The sequence below is a fragment of the Pelophylax lessonae genome, assembly GCF_965119305.1.
Source record: "Pelophylax lessonae genome assembly, chromosome: 3".
Classification (NCBI taxonomy): Eukaryota; Metazoa; Chordata; class Amphibia; order Anura; family Ranidae; genus Pelophylax; species Pelophylax lessonae.
Window position 1 is genome coordinate 1515175 of NC_138770.1, and position 20559 is coordinate 1535733.

The following is a 20559-nucleotide window of genomic DNA, read 5'->3' on the forward strand; positions in this document are numbered from 1 at the left end:
TGGACAATTGGCAGGCAGACTTTCTAAGTCGCCAGCAATTGTGTCCAGGGAATGGTCCCTGCATCCTGAGGAGTTTCAGCTGATCTGTCAACATTGGGATACTTCCGACGTAGATTTATTGGCATCCAGGTTAAACAACAAGCTGAACAATTTTGTGTCCAGAACCATGGATCCGATCGCTGTCGAAAACAGATGCTGTGACAGTATTAACCGTCACTGGAAGTTAAAAACAGATGATTAATGGTTTGAATTGCTTCAGATGGGACGGTCATATTTGCCAGCAATACCTACATATAGGAATATAAAGATGTATTCCCATTTGCCATGAAATCTGTACTTCCTTAATGCTGTGTATATTACATATCTTTCAATGTAAGACAGGTTTTCCTTTTGTTGTGTATTGGGAGGAAATGTGGATTGCCCTGTCTCATTGTTAAGTGTTAATGACCCCCCCATTGTTCTGTCTGTCTGCCTTAAGAGTTACTTCACCCTCAATCTAGAGTCCTGTCTCTTATTGGGGGAATCTGCTACAAGGGATTGCTATGGTCTTCCATACTCCCTTAGAGAATCACTCAGCTCTTTAAAAGCTCGTGTAAGAGCTTGTTCTGCTGCACTCTCTGGGGAAAGAGAGGTTCACCCACGGGAACCTGGAGCCTTTTCGTAGGTCCAGGGTGGGTAGGAAACGGCGAGACCCAAACCACGCTGCGACGGTTCGTGGAGTCTGAAGTGGTTACGATGTCTGGTGGAGTGCTTGGAGCCCTCAGGAAGCACTAGGAGCATCTGTCAATGGAGGTGCCTGGTCGGGGTGCTAGTTGATCCGTTACAGATGCCTTGGTGACCCCTTGGTCACATTTCAGCCTGATGTATACATTTCCTCCGATCCAACTTCTGCCACGGTTGTTGAGCAGAATTCAGGTGGAAAGGAAGCTGGTATCCTGGTGGCTCCTGCGTGGCCCAGGAGGCCTTGGTTCGCAGAGGTTGTGAGGTTAGCCATGGGGGAGCCATGGTTGCTTCCATGTCGTCCAGATCTGCTCTCCCAAGGTCTCATATTCCATCCTTCTTTACGGTCGCTGAATTTGACGGCCTGGCTATTGAAACCAGAATATTGAAGGATCGGGGATCTCGGGCTCGGTTTTGGCTACATTTATTAGTGCCAGGAAACCCGTCTCTAGGAGTTTGGAAATCCTATATCTCTTGGTGTGAATCCAAAAAATGGCATCCGTGTAAGTATGTCATTGGCAGAATTCTTGCTTTTCTTTAGGTAGGGGTGCTCCTATAATTGGCATTAGGGACCATTAAAGGTCAAGTCTCAGCCTTGTCAGTTTTTTTTCCAGAGACCTTTAGCGACGCACTCTTTGGTGCGGACATTTATGTGTAGCACCCTCCTAGATAGGTGCTAGGTAGGGAGTATAGTCTGCTCTGCCTGCTTATCAGGAGAGTAGCAGGTAAAACCTAGTTGCTCTATCTGCTTAACAGGGGAGCAGGATTTCTATTTAGGCCCGTTGCATGTGTCTATGTGTGATTCATTTGGACTGAGGGATTGTCCCCACTGTGTCCAACAGGGAATCATGTTGGACAGTGGAGGAAACCCAGCCAGTGACGCACAGGCTTTGTAATTGTCCCAGTGGGTTGGCACAGTCAGCGGTGCATCCGGGGATATGTGATAAAAGCCAGGGGCACATGTGACAGTGTTTCTTTGGGCAGGAAGCCAGGTCCCAGGAGGAGGGTCCAAAAAACAATAAGGTGTGACCACCCTCCTCCTGCGCTTGGTATCCAAGCCCCTCGACCACACTCCTCACGGGACTCACAACTGGCTTCTTAGATGGCTTAGGTCTTGCTGCCCATAACGGACTGGGGTAGTCCACCGGTACTGAAAGCAAAGAAACAAAAAAGGGCGCACCGACCTAGCGCATTATCCTCAATAGAAGGCTTTATTGAAGTAACATTAAAAAAGGAGGAGGGTGACGGCTGTCTCTCCTCCTGTTTGCTGAGGAAGGTGGTCACAGGCAGTGTCCATGAGTACAGGGGAGCTTGCCAAGGGGTCTGCCTAGGAAGGGGACCACTCCAGTGGCTAGAGTCAGCAGATGGGTCTTAGCACACAGTCAGTGATAGTAAAGGGGGTGCCGAGTTGTTAACCCTGAAGAGAATATTAAAACAGGAACAGTCAATTTATCGCCACTTCTGTGGCAAGGTGAAGCAGCAGCCTTGCCGCACACTACAGCTCATAGTTTTATATTCACATAATCGGATTGTACAGATATCAATATATATATTCACTATTCCTTGTATTTTTGTATATTTTTTGTGCATTTTTTTGCGCTTTTATTCTCATTTTATAATTGACACATATTATTAAACAATGGTAATTTTATTCATATCTTTAATCACAATACATTTAATTTTCATACATAGTTTATACATATTTAGGTTTTATCAGATTTTTTGAATTTATATATATTTTTTCATACACAATTGTGTCACAGCATTCACATTTGATTTTTCACTGGTTTCACATAGATGTTTTATGGGTCTATCCATGTCCTCGGTAATTAGGAAAATGGTTTACCCCTTATTTGTATCACCTGTTTTTTAATTGATGATTGGATTTTTGTGTGTGTATATATTGAGATGTTATATCCATTTTTCTTTGAAATGATTAAGCACACAGTCAGTGTGTGAAACGCGTCTACCTTGTCACGATTGTCATATTTGGATGTCCAGTCAATAAATCTGGATTTTGACTCAACCTGGAGTGCTGCCAATTCCTTTTCCTTTATCAAGTTTTCTTGGAGGCGAGCCGGGGCATGCATCGGTGTGAGTCATCAGGCAATTACACCACCTTGAGCAGTGAGTCCTTGTCTCTTCAGCACACTACAGATAGTTGTCCTCAAGTTTGTGCAAAGTTCATAGTTGGAGTATCCCACTCATCCCTTCTCCCATCCCAGTTCCAAAAAAAAAACACAAAAATGAAATCCCCTGGACTTACTATTGTCTGAGCCAAGAACTGTTACTGCCGTTTATCTACTGTCAGTTGCTAATGGTAACCCAGGGGACCCAAGAAAGTGTAATTCTCAGCAGCTCTCTAGGGGGCAGTGCTACATATGCAAGGTGTAATTCGCATGGTTCCACCAATTAAGCCACCCCTGTGTCCTTGGAACTGAATCTTGTACTCTCTGTGCTGCAGAGGCAGCTCTTTAAACCTATTAGGCAGATTCCCTTGATATTGTTGGTAAGGAAATTATTATTTTTTTGGTTGCTATAACTTCGGCCAGGAGGAGTTAGCAGCTCTTTCCTATAGGGAGCCATTTCTGATCCTTCATTAGGATTAAGTGGTCTTTCGACCTCATCCATCCTTTTCGCCAAAAGTAGTTTCAAGGTTTCACCTGAATCAGGATCTAGTTCTGCCTTCTTTTTTTTATTCTAAATCCTAAGACTCCAGAGGAAAGCAAGGCCCGAAGCGAAAAAAAAAAAAAAATAGCGTAGGGCAGACATGACGCTGTGAAGAGGGGAGACAGGGTAGGTAGGAGTTAAATAAATGATGTTTTGTTTTGGGGGGTTCAGGGATTGGTGGAGGTATGCTTGGGTGGGGTTTGATGGTACAGTTAGGAGGGGTGGTCTCTAATTTGGCGAAAAGATCAACGGACACAAGAAGAAGAAGCTTCCCACCTACCTTCCCGGTCCTGCAGAGCATCTTCCCTCGTGTGACTCCGTGTCCTGTACTGGGCTTGCAATGGCGGAGGTGGACAGTTTGATGGCCCAACTCCGGGCTGCGGCCGCTGTGAAGGGGAACGAGTGGCTGCGTGCCCAGGTCTCCGCTGTGATGGGGGTTCAGGACTCTCCCCTGGCGGCGGGGGGGGGGGGGGGGCAGGCGATCCCACGGGCTCAAAGGTCTCGTCCTCCGGAGCGTTTCTCCTCGGAATCTTCTACCCGAGCTCAGCGTCACCCTAGGAGCCCCGACATGGACCCTTCAGGGCCGCCGGCTAAGCGTGCTGCTGCTGCAGCCGTGCGCGCCACTGGGAGGAATCCTCTGCAGGGACGGAACTCCGGGGGCGGGGGAAGGAGGCAGGCTTTGGTTTCTCCCCGGCCCTCTCGGCGTGGATCAAGGGATCGTGCGGGCTCCCCTCCTGGCGAGGTGCCGGTCAGGGGGGAGTCTCGGCGGGGGAGCGGAGCAGTTGCGGCCGGTGGCTCCATGGAACGGAGCGACCCGGGGTCAGCCACGGCCAGACGGAGGGATGCTGCGGGGCAAGTCACGTGTACAGGTCAGCGAGAGTTCGCCCGGGCAGAACAGGTCGTCGTTGGGCAGAGGTGGAGTAAGGGGGCATGGCCATCTGCCGCTCGGCTCCACGGCTTCCAGGAGTGCGCCCCCTGGAGGGCCGATGCAGGAAGTGTCCCTGGCAGATCGATTGGAAGGAGAACTTTCCGTTTCTGAGGGAGAGGAGGCTGGTGTCCATTCGGCAGCAAGGTAGTCGGGATCGGCGGCTGGAGGGACCCCCCCTAGGCAGCCAGGTGAGGTTACCTTGTCATCTTTGTCTCTGAATTATTTGTGTGGGTTGTTCAATGTGGGGGTTGGGGGTGCTGCGGTTGGGCTGGCTGCGGGGGCCCCTCGGCCGGCAGGGGAGGGTCCTTCTGCTGTGGGGTCCGACGGGGGGTTTCCTTTTGGGTCTTCGGGACCTGGTGGGGCGCTTGGCGCCTGGGGGCACGGTTTGCCCGCCGCCTGCGGCGGCTTGGATTCTGCCGGGCTCGGGGGGGGCTGGGCACAGCACCTGCGGGTGCTCATGCGGCTGTGGGGCAGTCTCCCACGGGGCCTGCACCGGTGGCGAATGAGGCGCGCCCACCGGCCGTGGCGGCTGCGGTGGATGCAGTGGCTGCGGGGGACAAGACTGGGACGCCGAAGGATGGGAAGGCGGACGCGGTTCGCTTGGACGATTCTGCAAAAGGAGAGATTTACGTTTATTTTGAGGGTCCGTTGAGGGCGCATTTGAAGCAGGAGGTCCGTGAGAAGATTTGGAAGGGTGAGTATGTGGAGATGTTCACTCTCTTGCCCCTTGAGAAGTTTAACCTTGACAGGATTAAACCGGAGGAACGCAAGAAGGAGGATGAGGAGACGTGACGGTACCGGCTGATCCCGTGTACTTTCTCTAACTGGTTGCAGGCGTTTGCCATTCTGGCGGGCGTCATTGGGGAAAAGGCCCCAGAAAATTGTTCGGCCCTCTTCTGTTACCTCAACGCTATCGGGGAGGCCTATCGGGTTTATGGGGGGTCGGCCTGGCTGCGGTACGATGAACAGTTCCGTCAGCGGAAGGCTGTTCGGCCATCCTTGCGTTGGGATCACGAGGACATCAGCCTCTGGATGAGGCTCATGTCCTCGGCGAGGGCTCCGAATCAGTTTTTTTCAGGGGAAGCCGGAGGTTCTGCTACCCCTGGACAGCCGACCACGAAGAAGAGGGGTTTCTGCTGGCAAATCAATGAGGGATCCTGTAAGTTTGCGGGGACCTGCCGCTTCAAACATGAATGCTCCGGTTGTGGAGGTTCCCATCCATTGTCCCGATGTTTCAAGTCCGGTAAAGGATGTTCCGGGGAGTCAGCGCACAAAGGGGAGGACGCCGGTGAGGGTGGAAAGGCTGCGGCCTTTCCTAAATAGGTACCCTGATCGGCTGGCCGCCCAATTGTTGGGGGAAGGTTTCTCGGTGGGTTTTCGTATCCCTTGTTCCTTGGACTCTGTGCCGCCTTTGGCAAAAAATTTGCGTTCGGCTTTGCGACACCCTTTGGTGGTGTCGGAAAAGTTGCACAAAGAGGTGGCGCTCGGTCGCATGGCGGGCCCGTTCCCTGTTTTGCCCCTGCAGGATTTGGTGGTTTCCCCGTTGGGAGTGGTTCCTAAGAAGGAACCCAACAAGTTTCGCCTTATTCACCACCTTTCCTTCCTGAAGGGTGGGTCGGTGAATGACGCGATTGATCCGGAGGCCTGCGCGGTGTCTTATACATCGTTTGATGCTGCGGTGCCTTGGGTGCGCCACTATGGGCGCGGGGCTCTGATGGCAAAATCTGACATCGAGGCCGCGTTCAGATTGATCCCGGTTCACCCGGACAGCTTTCGCTTGCTAGGCTGCTGGTGGCAGGGGGCGTATTATGTGGATCGCTGCCTTCCCATGGGCTGCTCCATATCCTGTGCGTTGTTTGAGGCATTCAGCTCATTCGTTGAGTGGGTGGTGAGGGACGTCTCTGGGGTGAACTCCGTCATCCACTATTTGGATGATTTTCTTTGTGTGGGCCCACCCTCTTCCAACGTGTGTGCGATTCTTCTCGCCACTTTGCAGCATGTTGCGGGGCGTTTCGGCATTCCTTTTGCCCCGGACAAGACGGAGGGCCTGGCTACTATGCTCAGCTTCCTGGGTACTGTCGTGGATTCGGAGGCTATGGAGTGCCGCCTGCCTGAGGACAAACTGTTGGCCTTGAGAGCGGAAATCAAAGGGGTACTGGGCTTGCGCAAGATTCAGCTGTGCAGCTTAGTCGTTGCTGGGCAAGTTAAATTTTGCTTGCCGCATCATGCCTATGGGTCATGTTTTCTGCCGACTACTTCTAGGGTGAAATTGCCCACTCACTTTGTTCGGCTCAATAGGGAACATAGGGACGTTTTGCGGCTGTGGCACAGTTTTCTGGACACCTATAATGAGCGGTCCTTGTGGATGACTGGGCCGGTCAGCAATTTCGATCTGGCGCTTTTCACGGATGCGGCCGGATCGGCTGGGTACGGGGCTTTTCACCGGGGTTCTTTGAACGCGGCTTCATGGCCGGGCGAGTGGCAGGAGGCGGGTTTTGTTCGCAATTTGGTTCTGTTGGAGCTGTTCCCGGTGGTTGTGGCCCTGGAGATTTGGGGCGAGGATTTCCGGAATTTGAAGGTTCGCCTGCATTGCGACAATCTCGGGGTGGTACAGGTTATCAACCACGCGTCGGCTTCTTCTCAGTCGGTGATGCGACTCCTCAGGTATTTGGTTTTGCGTTGTCTGCAGTTGAAAGGGAAGGCACGGTGGGGAAGGTAATATTGGGCATATGCTATAGGCCCCCCAACCAGAGTGAGGAGGGGGAGGCGGACCTCATGTTACAGATAGGATTGGCAGCAAGGATGGGAAATGTCATTATAATGGGGGACTTTAATTATCCGGATATAGACTGGGCAGAAGGAACCGCGCACTCAGCCAAGGCTAGGCAGTTCCTAAATATTTTGCAGGACAATTTCATGGGTCAGATGGTGAATGCACCGACAAGAAACAATGCGGTACTTGACCTACTGATTACCAACAATGCAGACCTGCTCATGGATATAGAAATACGGGAAAACTTAGGGAGCAGTGACCATAGGTCAATTGGTTTCAGTATTAATTACAGTAATAGGAAACACAAGGGTAATATTAAGACGCTGAATTTCAAAAGAGCCAATTTCCCTAAACTGCGCTCACTGCTAGAAAATATAAAATGGGATAGAACCCTGGGAACAAAGAACACGGAGGAAAAATGGGAGTGCTTCAAGAGCATACTTAACAAGGGGGTGGGCCAGTGCATTCCACTGGGAAATAAATTTAAAAGAACAAAACTAAACCCTGGGTGGCTAAACTCCAACATAAAAATGTATATTAGAGCTAAAGAAAATGCCTTCAAAAAATACAAGACTGAGGGGTCAGTGGCAGCATTTAAGCATTATAAAGAGTGTAATAAGAAATGTAAAGATGAAATCAGGGCGGCTAAAATAGAACACGAGAGACATATAGCGGAGGAGAGTAAAAAGAACCCCAAGAAGTTCTTTAAGTATATAAACAGTAAGAAAGCGAGGCCAGAACACATTGGCCCCATAAAAGATGATAAAGGAAAAATGGCCACTGAGGACAGAGAAAAGGCGGAAGTGTTAAATAATTTCTTTTCTTCAGTCTTCACAAAGGAATCGGGGGTCTACACGAACCCAGCTTGTAAGGCCGAACTAAATAATACACCTCAGGAAGTGCCGCCATGGCTAACAGAAGATAGACTTAGAGCTAAACTAGAGAAGCTTAACATAAATAAATCCCCGGGACCGGATGGCTTGCACCCGAGGGTTCTTAAAGAGCTCAGCCAGGTGATTGCCAGACCATTATTCTTGATCTTTAAGGATAGTTTACAGACGGTATGGTGCCAGCTGATTGGAAAAAAGCCAACGTGGTACCAATATTTAAAAAGGGGCCGAGATATATCCCGGGTAACTATAGGCCGATCAGCCTAACATCTGTAGTCTGCAAAATATTGGAGGGGATGTTAAGGGACCACATACAAGACTTTAGTAATGAAAACGGTATTATAAGTATTAATCAGCACGGATTCATGAAAAATCGTTCGTGCCAAACCAATCTATTAACCTTCTATGATGAAGTGAGCTGCCACCTAGATAAAGGTAAGCCTGTGGATGTGGTGTATCTGGACTTTGCAAAGGCCTTCGACACCGTTCCCCACAAACGCTTACTGTACAAACTAAGGAAGATAGGTATGGACCATAAGGTGAGTACCTGGATAGAGAACTGGCTCCAGGGGAGAGTACAGAGGGTGGTGATTAATGGGGAGTACTCGGATTGGGTGGGTGTGGAAAGTGGGGTCCCCCAGGGTTCTGTCCTGGGACCAATCCTGTTTAATTTATTCATAAATGATCTAGAGGAGGGGATATCTAGTACAATCTCAGTATTTGCGGATGATACTAAATTAGGCATGCCAATATCTTCTATGCAGGATGTGGAAACCTTGCAAGCGTACCTGAACAAAATAACGGAGTGGGCAACTACATGGCAGATGAGATTTAATGTTGAAAAATGTAAAGTAATGCACTTGGGGGCCAGAAACCAGAAAGCAAGCTACTCGCTAGGGGGGGAACCTCTGGGTGAGTCTAGGATGGAAAAGGACTTAGGGGTACTGGTAGACAACAGGCTTGGCAGTGGCATGCAATGCCAGGCCGCAGCAAGCAAAGCCAACAGAATACTGGGATGTATAAAAAAGGGGATTCACTCCAGAAATAAAGAGATTATTCTCCCGCTCTACAAGACTCTGGTCCGGCCACATCTGGAGTATGCTGTCCAGTTCTGGGCACCGGTCCTCAGAAAGGATGTGCTGGAACTGGAGAAAGTCCAGAGAAGGGCAACAAAAATAATTAGGGGGATGGAGGACATCAGCTATGAAGAAAGACTACAAGCACTGAACCTATTCTCTCTGGAGAAGAGACGATTGAGGGGGGATATGATATCAATGTACAAATACTGTACTGGCGACCCGAGCATAAGGAACAAACTATTCAGAGAAAGGAGATACAATAAGACACGTGGCCACTCACTAAAACTAGAGGAAAGGCGGTTTAACCTTAAAGTGCGTAAGGGGTTCTTCACTGTAAGAGCGGTAAGGATGTGGAATTCTCTTCCACAAGCAGTCGTATCAGCGGGGAGCCTTGATAGTTTCAAAAAACTGTTAGATGGACACCTTAAAGACCACAACATACAGGGGTATACAAAGTACAACATACAGGGGTATACAATGTACAACATACAGGGGTATACAATGTACGGCTAAAAGCAAACACACACACACATCATAGGTTGAACTGGATGGACTGATGTCTTTTTTCAACCTCACTAACTATGTAACTATGTAACTATGTAATGTTTTCCTGTATGTTGTGCACATACCGGGGGTACACAATGATGTTGCTGACGCCCTGTCTCGATTTCAGTGGGACAGATTCCGGGAGTTGGCGCCGACAGCAGAGCAATGCAGGGTCCCGTGTCCCGACTGGCTGTGGGGGATTGCCTTGGGGTCCTCGCTGGATGGATCCGGCGGTCGGTGAGTGAGTCCACGTGGTCAGCGTATTATAAGGTATGGTTAGAATGGCTGGAGGTGCTGCGGGTGGCTGAGGTGGATCCTTCTGGTCCGGAGGTTCGGTTGGTGTTGCTTTATTTTATTTCCAACCATTTTGAGAAGGGCAAGTCGGCTTCTGCCATATCGCGCAAGTTGTCCGGCTTGGCCTTTTTGTTTAAATTATTAGGTTGTCGAGGATTTTTTGGTCCGCCAAGCGTTGAAGGGATACAACAGGTCGTACCGGCGCAGGGATGCCAGGCGCCCGGTGTCATTCGCTCTCTTGCATGTACCATCAGTTGGGGGTGCACTGCGCCTCCGGATATGAGGTTTCCTTGTTTAAAGCGGCTTTCTCTCTCGCTTTTTTCGGGGCCTTCCGTATTGGGGAACTGGTCAGCCCCTCGAGAGCAGTGTCGGGGGGTATATTGGAGCAGGATGTTTCTTGCGGTGAGGATGGGGTCAGCATCCTCCTCTGCAGATCAAAAATGGACCAGGCGGGTAGAGGGGATCGGGTCCGGTTATTCGCAGTACCGGTGTTGCCGATGTGCCCGGTGGGCATGGTTCGGGCGTTTCGGGAATTACGCCCGCCGGTGGCTGGTTCCTTTTTGATACAAGCTGACGGGTCTTCATCGCGTTTTCAATTTATTTCAGTGTTTTGGAAATGTGTTGGCACTTTGGGTTTGGATGCGAGCAGGTTTGCCTCGCATTCCTTACAAATTGGGGCGGCCACGGAAGCCGCTCGCTGGGGGTTGGATGAGGTAGCGGTAAAACACATTGGGAGGTGGGATTCCAGGAGGTTCTTACTGTATGTTCGTCAACATCTGTTGTTGGAGTAACGGTAGGGGGGTGTTGGTTGGTGTTGTTGCTGGGTGTCTGCCGTGCTAGTTGTTATTTGGTGGTGTCTTGTTCCTTTTCTTTCAGGTTTGGAGCCCTGCCTCGTCTGGATTCTGGGACACTCCTATGTTTTTTGGGGGGCCTGGAGAGCTGATGTTCGTCCTAATGGTAGACAGCTGGGTTTCTCTCGCCAGGAGGCATGTGTTAGGTGGCTGGGGGTGTCGGGCATGATGTGGGGCAGGGTCATACCGGAAGTTCATTGTTTCTCCCGGCTAGACAGGCAGCTGGATATTTTGGTACTGCATGCTGGGGCAATGATTTGGGGACCAGGTCCATGCGGGCCTTGATTAGGGACATCAAATTGGATTTCCTTCGGCTACGCACGGCTTTTCCGGCGCTGCTCATTGTTTGGTCCGATATGGTGGCCCGCACTTCTTGGCGGATGGCCAGGTCGGTTGAGCGGCTCAATAAAGCTCGGATTAAGTTGGGTAAGGAGGTGGGGTGCTTTGTTTGTCGGAATGGGGGGTTTGTGGTTCACCACTTAGAGTTGGAGGTGGATACCTGGCGATATCTGCGGGGTGACGGCGTTCACCTCAATGCGTTGGGGACAGATTTGTGGTTCCTAGGGTTGCAGGATGGGATACAGCGAGCCTTGAGGGTTTGGAGGGGCACTCAAGGGTAAGGTTTTACCCTTGGGTGCTGGTGGCGTTTTTTTTGGTCTTTGCTGGTGGGGGAGGTGAACAGTTTAGGGTATGGTTGGGACTCATCGTTGGTATGTGTCCCTATGGTGCATTCCACTTAATGTCAGTTTAACCACTTTACCACTAAGCCTATTTTTGACATTTTTTGTTCACAAGTTAAAACCAGTATTTTTTGCTAGAAAACTACTTAAAACCCCCAAACATTATATATATTTTTTTAGAAAAGACTCTGGAGAATAAAATGTCGGTCATTGCAAAATTTTTTGTCACGCGGTATTTTCGCAGCGGTCTTTAAAACGCCATTTTTTTGGAAAAAATTTGAAAAATCACATTTCACTGCATTTAAAAAATACTAAACAGTAAAGTTAGCCCATTTTTTTTTCTATATTGTGAAAGATGATGTCACGCCGAGTAAATAGATACCCAACATGTTACGGTTTAAAATTGCGCCCCCCCGTGGGATGGCGACAAACTACGGTCAATAGAGATCTCAATCTGCGACGCTTAAAATTTATTTAACGGTTACCAGTTCAGAGTTAGAGTGTAGCTCTTTTTTTTAAATTATTGCGCACGCTCTGGCGATCGCGGCGATACCTCACATGTGTGGTTTGAACAGCGATTTCATTCGCGGCTCGACTTGCGTATACGTTTTTACGCCCCCTCCCGCCCCCCCGAGCCGCATCGGTCGTTACCGACGGAAAGTCGACCGTCTGCTTCAAACAACGGTACCGGGGTGGTGTCTCTAGCTAGAGGCATCATCCCGGTATAACCCTGCAAAGTCAGCCGACGTAGGTCTACGTGGCTAGACGTTAAGTCGTTAAATGGAATTTAAAATGGTGGCACTGCGGGGAGTGGGTTGTCTCCGAGCCGGTGCTGCGGCTGGAGGCCTATCAGGGTATAGGTCCCGCAGTGCAGGATTTGGAATTTTTTTGGGGGGTACCTCAAAGACCAACAGGCTTAGCGACTGATATGTTTCTGTTTTAAGGAATATTTTTCTCCTTTATGTTAATTGAAGTTTTAAATGGTTAATAAAAGGGCTGCTATGGCCAGTTTACTCCAATTACGGTGTGGTCTCATTCACTGAGGTAAATGGGAAAGTTGGCATGGAGTGGGGGTGGAGTTTGGCTGTAAGCAGTGCACCAGGTTGTGGACATCTATTCTACATTGGTCAAGATTGTTGCATTCACTAGATGTGGTTCGTTCAGTTAAAGTCTATTTGAAGTCAGACATCTCAAGTCTCCCGCAATTCGCGGGAGACTCCCGCTATCCACCCTGAGGTCACGGACACCCGCGAGCTCAGGGCAATATCCCGGCTCTGTGTGTGAGTCAGTCTGAGTGAGTCAGATGAGATGACTCATCGATCGATGCAGGCAGGAGTGTGACAGCTGTCAGCAAGCTGAGCCTGCACAGACATCACGTCGGACCCGAAGTAGATCCGGCTCACAGGCGGAGTGATATGAGTCATGCACTCTGCCTGTGGGAGGAGCTGCAAAGAGCAAGAAGCGGCTTTGCTCTCTACTACAGCCACATTCTACTCCAGGAGGCATTTTGGCGCGCGCGGGACTGTGACACTGTGACACCCCACTCTGTGACAGTACCAGCAAGTGACCAGGCCAGTACCAGCAAGTGACCAGCACCAGTGACCAGGCCAGTACCAGCACCAGTGACCAGGCCAGTACCAGCACCAGTGACCAGGCCAGTACCAGCACCAGTGACCAGGCCAGTACCAGCACCAGTACCAGCACCAGTGACCAGGCCAGTACCAGCACCAGTGACCAGCACCAGTGACCAGACCAGTACCAGCACCAGTGACCAGGCCAGTACCAGCACCAGTACCAGCACCAGTGACCAGGCCAGTACCAGCACCAGTGACCAGCACCAGTGACCAGGCCAGTACCAGTACCAGCACCAGTACCAGCACCAGTGACCAGGCCAGTACCAGCACCAGTGACCAGCACCAGTGACCAGGCCAGTACCAGCACCAGTGACCAGCACCAGTGACCAGTACCAGCACCAGTGACCAGGCCAGTACCAGCGCCAGTAACCAGCACCAGTGACCAGGCCAGTAACCAGCACCAGTGACTAGGCCAGTACCAGAGACCAGTACGAGCACCAGTGACCAGGCCAGTACCAGCACCAGTGACCAGCACCAGTGACCAGTACCAGCACCAGTGACCAGGCCAGTACCAGCGCCAGTAACCAGCACCAGTGACCAGGCCAGTAACCAGCACCAGTAACCAGGCCAATACCAGCACCAGTGACTAGGCCAGTACCAGAGACCAGTACGAGCACCAGTGACCAGGCCAGTACCAGCACCAGTGACCAGTACCCGCACCAGTTACCAGACCAGTACAGTACCAGCACCAGTGAACAGTACCAGCATCAGTGACCAGTACCAGCACCAGTGACCAGGTATACTGATTACATTTCATTATTCTCTGGTAGTGTTAAATTGGAAAGGGGGGTGCGGCGCAGGCGTGCGTGGGGGGGGGGGGGCAGCTTTATGTGGGGGGGGGGCTCACCTCCCTGAAATGACTTTGCCACCTCTCTGAAATTAGTTTTTGCAGGTTGGGATGTCTGTGAAGTCATCTGCACTAATCCGTAGTACCAATGCTTTTTTTGTATTGCCAGAGGGGCTTAGGAAAGGCCAAGTGGCAACTACTTCCACTATCTCTAGGGGGATTCATCAAGTCATTGTTCAAGCGTATAGCTTAAAGGGTAAGATTCCACCTTTTAAGTTTAAAGTGCATTCTACCAGGAGGGTGAGTGCTTCTTGGGCAGTGAATCATCAATGATCTATGACTCAGATTTACAAAGCTGCTACTTGGTCTTCAGTTCATACATTCACCAGGTTTTATCAAGTGGATGTTAGAGCCCGAGAAGGGGCTCGGTTTTGTATTAGCGTGTTGTTAGGGGCCCCCAGATCCTGGCCCTCATTTACCAAAAAAGTGTCAAAAATAAAGACATGAGCCAGTTTTTGACAGTTCCTTTATTAACCACTTGCCTACAGTGCACTTTCACCCCCTTCCTGCCCAGGCCAATTTTCAGCTTTCAGAGCTCTCACACTTTGAATGACAATTGCGCAGTCATGCTACACTGTACCCATATGAAATTTGTATCATTTTTTTCACACAAATAGAGCTTTCTATTGGTGGTATTTAATCACCTCTGGGTTTTTTATTTCTTACAAAAAAAAAAGAAAAAGACAGAAAAAAAAAGTTTTTCCGTGAGTAAATTTTGAAAATAAATACATTTTTCTCCTTCACTGATGTGCGCTGATGAGGCAGCACTAATGGGCACTGATGGGGTACTAATATGTTGCACTGATGAGCACTGAGAGGCAGCACTGACGGGCGGTACTGATGGGCACTGACAGGCGGCACTGATGGACACTGACGGGTGGCACTGATAGGCAGCACTGATGGACAGCACCATCAGTGCCCACAATCAGTGCCCATAGTGCTGCCAGTCAGTGCCCATCAGTGCCTAGATGAGCAGGCACTGACTGTCAGCACTATGGGCACTGATGCTGGGCAGTAACTGGCACTTTATTTACATTTTGTGTAATCAGGGCACTGATGATCAGTGCCCTGATTACTTGTATCTGTCTCCCCTGTGAGGAGGAGCCGCTGATCAGCTCTCGTCGCTCACACACTGACAGTGTGAGGCGAGGAGAGACGAATAACGGCACTTCCTCATTTACATGTGACTGGCTGTGATTGGACACAGCCGATCACATGGGCAAAGAGTCATGTCATTGACTCTTTACCGAGATCAGGATTGTGCCGTGTCCTAACAAACCACTGACTGTGCGCTTGGCAGGATTTAAATACTAAAAAAAAAAACACAGAGCACACAGAAAATTCGGGTGATTGGTGAAGTTCTCCTCGGCCCAAACCACTCGCCCATCCCTAGTGGTGTATAGAGAGAGGGAGGGAGAGGATTGGTGGAGAGGATGCATGGAGTGTATAGGTGGGAGAATACAAGGCTGCGGGTGTTGTCACCAGAGTGAGTAGAAGCCTCTACCCATTGTGTATCCATTTCTTCAGGCCAAATGAGGAGGATAGACTGAGAAGTTTGGAAGTAGCAGAAGTGTTCGTAGTAACAGGGATGTTGAAGTCTCTGGGAATGATTGTGGGGATTTCAGAAGAGAGAAAGTAGGGCAGCCAAGCAGAGAAGTCATCAAGGAAAGGTAATACCGGTCCAGCGGGCCGATAAATCACAGCAATTCTAGAGGAGATTGGAGAAAATAGACGTACAGTGAGCTTCAAATGATGAGAGGGAGGAGAGTGGAGAACCTGGAAGGTGCTGTGTGAGGATAGGAGGATTCCCACTCCACCTCCCTTGTGTTCCCTAGGTCTAGATTTACACCTACTTCATTCATCTTATGGTGTTTATCAATAAATTACGTAAACTGATCCATGTGCAAATTCATATACAACATAAAGTGCTTTGTGCTCAAGATGCTGTTCCCTGCAGATCCACTGCTTCCACTTTACACCTACTTCATTATCTTATACTATTTTCTATAGAGTAATAACCTGTGCAAATTCATGTAATCATACAATATTTGTTGCTCAATATAGTGTTCTCTGCAAGTCCACTGCTTCAAATTTGCATCTACTTCAACGAAGTTCTGTTGCTCCATAAAAGTCCACAAATGTATGAAAAGTTGATAAGGTGTGAAAGTTCTCCGTGCTCCAAACTGTGCCAGCTGTAGTGTAGCCACGCCTTCTTCCACCTTTTACACACGTGATGGTGAGGGCGCCCCCTTAGTAGTGCTTCCCCACTCACCAGAGCAATATGATTCCCAGCTTTTCATCTACCAGAGTCACAAACATCCTTCACACTCTCCTCACCTCCGATGGCAAAGGAACTGGATCCTCCTCGCTCACTCCTGCAAGTCTGCTGCGCTTTCTGTCAGTCTCCCTCCTAGACTCGGCTTCCTCCTCCGACCGCTGTTCCAGCAGGAGCTCCGCCTCTTCATACACACTCAGGGAGGAGAGAAAGGGGAAGGATATACAGTACATACACACACAGCACAAGGCCGTGTTCACACTACCAGACGGTTCTCAGGGCTGCAGTTCCTCTGAGCTCCACAAGGTGGTGATCTCACTTCTACCCAGACAGGAAGTCTCTATGGAATACAGACAGGAAGTGATGTCAGGTAAAGAGGACGTTCCATTGAACATAGAGGGAGACACTGCAGGAATTGGCGGCAGAGGAGGTAATAAGTAGATTAACCCCTTCAAGGGGATCAGTTGATGATTAATATATCTTGCTTCCAAAGCTGACCACACATGGATGGAAATGTGACCGATCCCTGCTAAACCAGCTGAATTTCCATGTATCTATGATCACCTCCCCTCCCCCTCATCTCCTTCATTATGTAAGTCATGCTGAGATAATCTCCCATTGGCTGAGCAATATTCTCATTTGTCTCTGAGCTCCTTCTTGCTATTCCTCGTCCTGCCTGTTGTTTCCTTGGATTGATTTTCTGTGTAGTGACCCCGGCTTCATCTCTTGGATGCGCTCGTCTGTTGCTTGTCCTGACCTTTATCCTGATTCCTGGATCTCCTCCTCATCTCTCCTCCATATCCTCTTACACAGCTTTTCTCCACACCTGCAGTGACCCTGGGGGGTGGAAACTTGGCACCAGCACGCAGCAAAATCCATTCCCACCATTAGGAGCTCTGGAGAAGATTGTCTGCTATTTACACTCCGTTCCTCCGCACGTCACCTGCTCACATGAGAGATTACTTTCACAGATTCCTGACAGATTTCTGTATGGTAAAGGTCAAAGTTCACTCTTTATTTTAGAAGTGGGATTCACCTGGGAACAATGATTTGGTTTGCATGGGAGCCTCATATAGAGGGCCCCTCAAATCTCCCCATTCAAATGTCCCTCCATCACAAGTCTATATGTCCTATGACATCACACTGACCTCACAACTCCTCCCCCAATGTCCCTCCATCTGGCTTATTCTTCTCCTCTCTTAGGATGTGGGCGGACCCTTGGCATCCTCATTAGCAAAGTGAGTCTGTTGGTCCTGCGTTGTATGTAATGATGTCAGAATGCCTGCAACAAACTTTTTAACCTGCGTAGTGTGGGGGTCCTGTGTGGGTAAATTATACCTCAGTCTGAGGTGGGGCTTTAATCAAATGGAAATCTGAATGGTGAGGTGAGGAGGATTCTGGGAATTTCATTTGATTTTACTATTTGTGTTCAGATCTAGAGTTTTCCACCTGTGAAGTCTGGAGATCATATGACCATCACATTGCCTCCACCTCCCTCCCTGATAGAATAGAGAAATACAAAGAAGATTCTAGAAGTCACCAGAGAGATCATGGAGGAGAGGTGAGTGGTGCTGGGAATTCTGGGACATTATCCAGTAACAGACAAGGGATGTGTCTGGATGGTGACTGTATCATTGTGTGTGTCAGGTTCCTATAAGGTGTCAGGATGTCACTGTCTATTTCTCCATGGAGGAGTGGGAGTATTTAGAAGGACACAAGGATCTCTACAAGGACGTTATGATGGAGAATCAGCCGCCCCTCACATCACCGGGTAAGAGGAGACTTTATTGTAAAGGAGAGAGCAGTACGGAGGATCCACCTAGATCCCCCATCATCTGATAAACACATAGAAACAATGTATTCAGTCAGTGTGTGTGTTTCCTACAGATGGATCCAGTAATGGGAACCCACCAGAGAGATGTCCCCGTCCTCTGTATTCCCGGGATTCCACACAGGAAGATCACACCATCCCTTACCATCATCAGGTAGATGAGTAACAATCACTGATAGTATCATTAGGATCTGTACATTATCTGCATTGTTACCATTGATGTCATTTTTATTATATATTCAGAGTGGAAACCTGAGAGATTCTAAAGTTGAGGTTAAAGAAGAGATAAAAGAGGAGGATGATGAGGATGGGGTTATGGAGGAGTCAGAGTTTCTAAAAATACACAAAGATCTGTATCAGGACACCATGGAGGAGTCATCCAGCTACAGAAACCCACCAGAGAGATGTCCCCGTCCTCTGTATTCCCGGGATTCCACACAGGAAGGTCACACCATCCCTCACCATCATCAGGTAGATGATTGTCAATGATTGGTAATTCTGATTTATATACAGCATGTTTGTTACAATAAATGTTTTATTATATATTCAGAGTGGAAACCTCGGGGATGATAATATTGATGTTAAAGAAGAGTATAAAGAGGAGGATGAGGAGTATGGAGTGATGGAGGAGTTTTCAGAAGGACACAAGGATATGATGGAGCCACCTAATACCAGGAACCCACCAGAGAGATGTCCCCGTCCTCTGTATTCCCGGGATTCCACACAGGAAGGTCACACCATCCCTCACTGTTACAAGGTTGGTGAGACAGAGATTATAAAACACAGACTCATGGAGAAAATGTGTGGATTTTTATGTGATGTCACAATAATAAATCTTATATTTTACAGATGATATTCTTTCATTTTCTTGATTTAGAGTGGAGATCCAATCGATATAGAATTTGAGGTTAAAGCAGAAGAAGAAGAAGAGAGGTATGTGAGGGATGATCAGCAGTCTATGGAGGAGGATGGAATAACGGGGACATTTATAGAGGAGGACACTCCTACAGAGATCAGCACAGGTGGGTCATTAACACTAAATACATTCCTCCACCCATACTGCTTACTGATTGGTTCAGAGTAGGGCGGGGACTGGGTGATATTAGCCTGTAATCCCCTGGTCACTTTCCTGAGCTGTGTTCCCCGTCCTGTATTCCTGTATTTCTCTCGAATAATCTTCCTTCTCTGTGCTGCAGACACAATTTATGTCTCTAGACTGGATTTATGGAGATTCTGGGGTTCAGCTGGCAGTAAAATGTTGATTTTCACCATAGACGTTGCTCAGCCTAGACCCCTGGGCTATGAACCTTGGGTCTTCTGCCCCATGCCCAGGTCTAGCAAGATCTCTGACAGAACAATCCTCCCGGGGTTACTTGCTCTGTTATTTGCTGGCTGTGCCGGGTGGAGGGATATGTCTGTATAGTCTCACACCCAAGTCACTGAGTTCCTTTCTTTTTTTTTTTGAGCCGTGTATATTCTATCTATACAATGCACACACTGTTACACACAAAAACTTGAAGAAAAGACATGAAAAGACACGCACACTGGTGAACAGTCGCAAACAGTTTTACAATCCACAGTAAACATGAATGAGCCACAAATCCACCCTTCTCGTGTCACGGAGAATAAGCTGACAGTGCGCCACTCTGCAATTCCAGGTGTACTCTCACCTCTTCAGATGGACCCCATTGCTCCATACCAAGAGGACACACCCAGCATGAAATCACACACCTTCAGGTACATGTAGGCGGAGCCTCCTCTTTAGGTAGCCAGCTCCTGCTACTAGAGATAAAGAGACTCCATAGTGCTCACTGTTGTATTTATTACATGGATAAGAAAAGCACTCACAAGGTTAAAAAAGCAATCCAGTATTGAATACACCCAATCACTGCAGATTCCCCAAGCATCAGTCTCAGTGTAACTTGAGGGCACTCCGGCTAACGTGATGATGTCCTCAAACCACTCCCATCTGATGCGTTGCATCCTGATTGGACTTCCCCAAAGATATATATGGTCTTCAGGATCAGTCCAATCTCGATCGTGGTTGTTCTCCCCCATCCTCACTCTCTGACCTCTGGTGGGGCTCAGCCCCGCTGTTATTCATGACTAAATCATGGACTAAATAAGGAAGTGCGGGACTTTTTATGTTGGGAAGATGGCAATGAGTGATAGAGGGGGAGGGGACACTCGTCCTATAATCCCCTCATCACTGTCACTCCTATAAAAGACAGTTCTCATTGTTTCCTCACTCTCTGACTAAGGTCCATGAATAAAGAAATGAACTGGTAGGAGATCAGAGGACCCATTTACTAGTTACCTTGAGGGTGGAATTGTAAGATCCCCAGAGACAAAGCTGTCTGATGTGGGTGGAGTCCTGGTTTAGGGGAACCAATCTGCTCATGTCTAGTAATAATGTTTATATTTCTATTTTAGTAGATGGATGGGAGATGAGGAAAACCTCAGAAGATTGTCTCACTTTGTCTCCAGACTGTAAAGTAGAAGATGAGGACATCACACAGTATAGTCCAGGAGAAAACCCGG

At 48.8% G+C, this 20559-nt stretch overlaps 2 protein-coding genes across 2 annotated transcripts in view; one reads left to right on the forward strand and one right to left on the reverse strand.

Annotated features, from left to right (window-relative positions):
- The window catches only part of LOC309549119 (uncharacterized protein), a 2919967-nt gene that overhangs the window by 1027152 nt on the left and 1872256 nt on the right, over window positions 1-20559 (reverse strand). The gene's annotated exons all lie outside the window — the stretch shown is intronic.
- Window positions 1-20559, forward strand: part of LOC309549117 (uncharacterized protein) — a 4285597-nt gene that overhangs the window by 916491 nt on the left and 3348547 nt on the right. Inside the window, 1 exon segment of the mRNA XM_082249155.1 lies at window positions 18262-18489. Coding sequence (XP_082105281.1) covers window positions 18262-18489 — 228 coding nt within the window.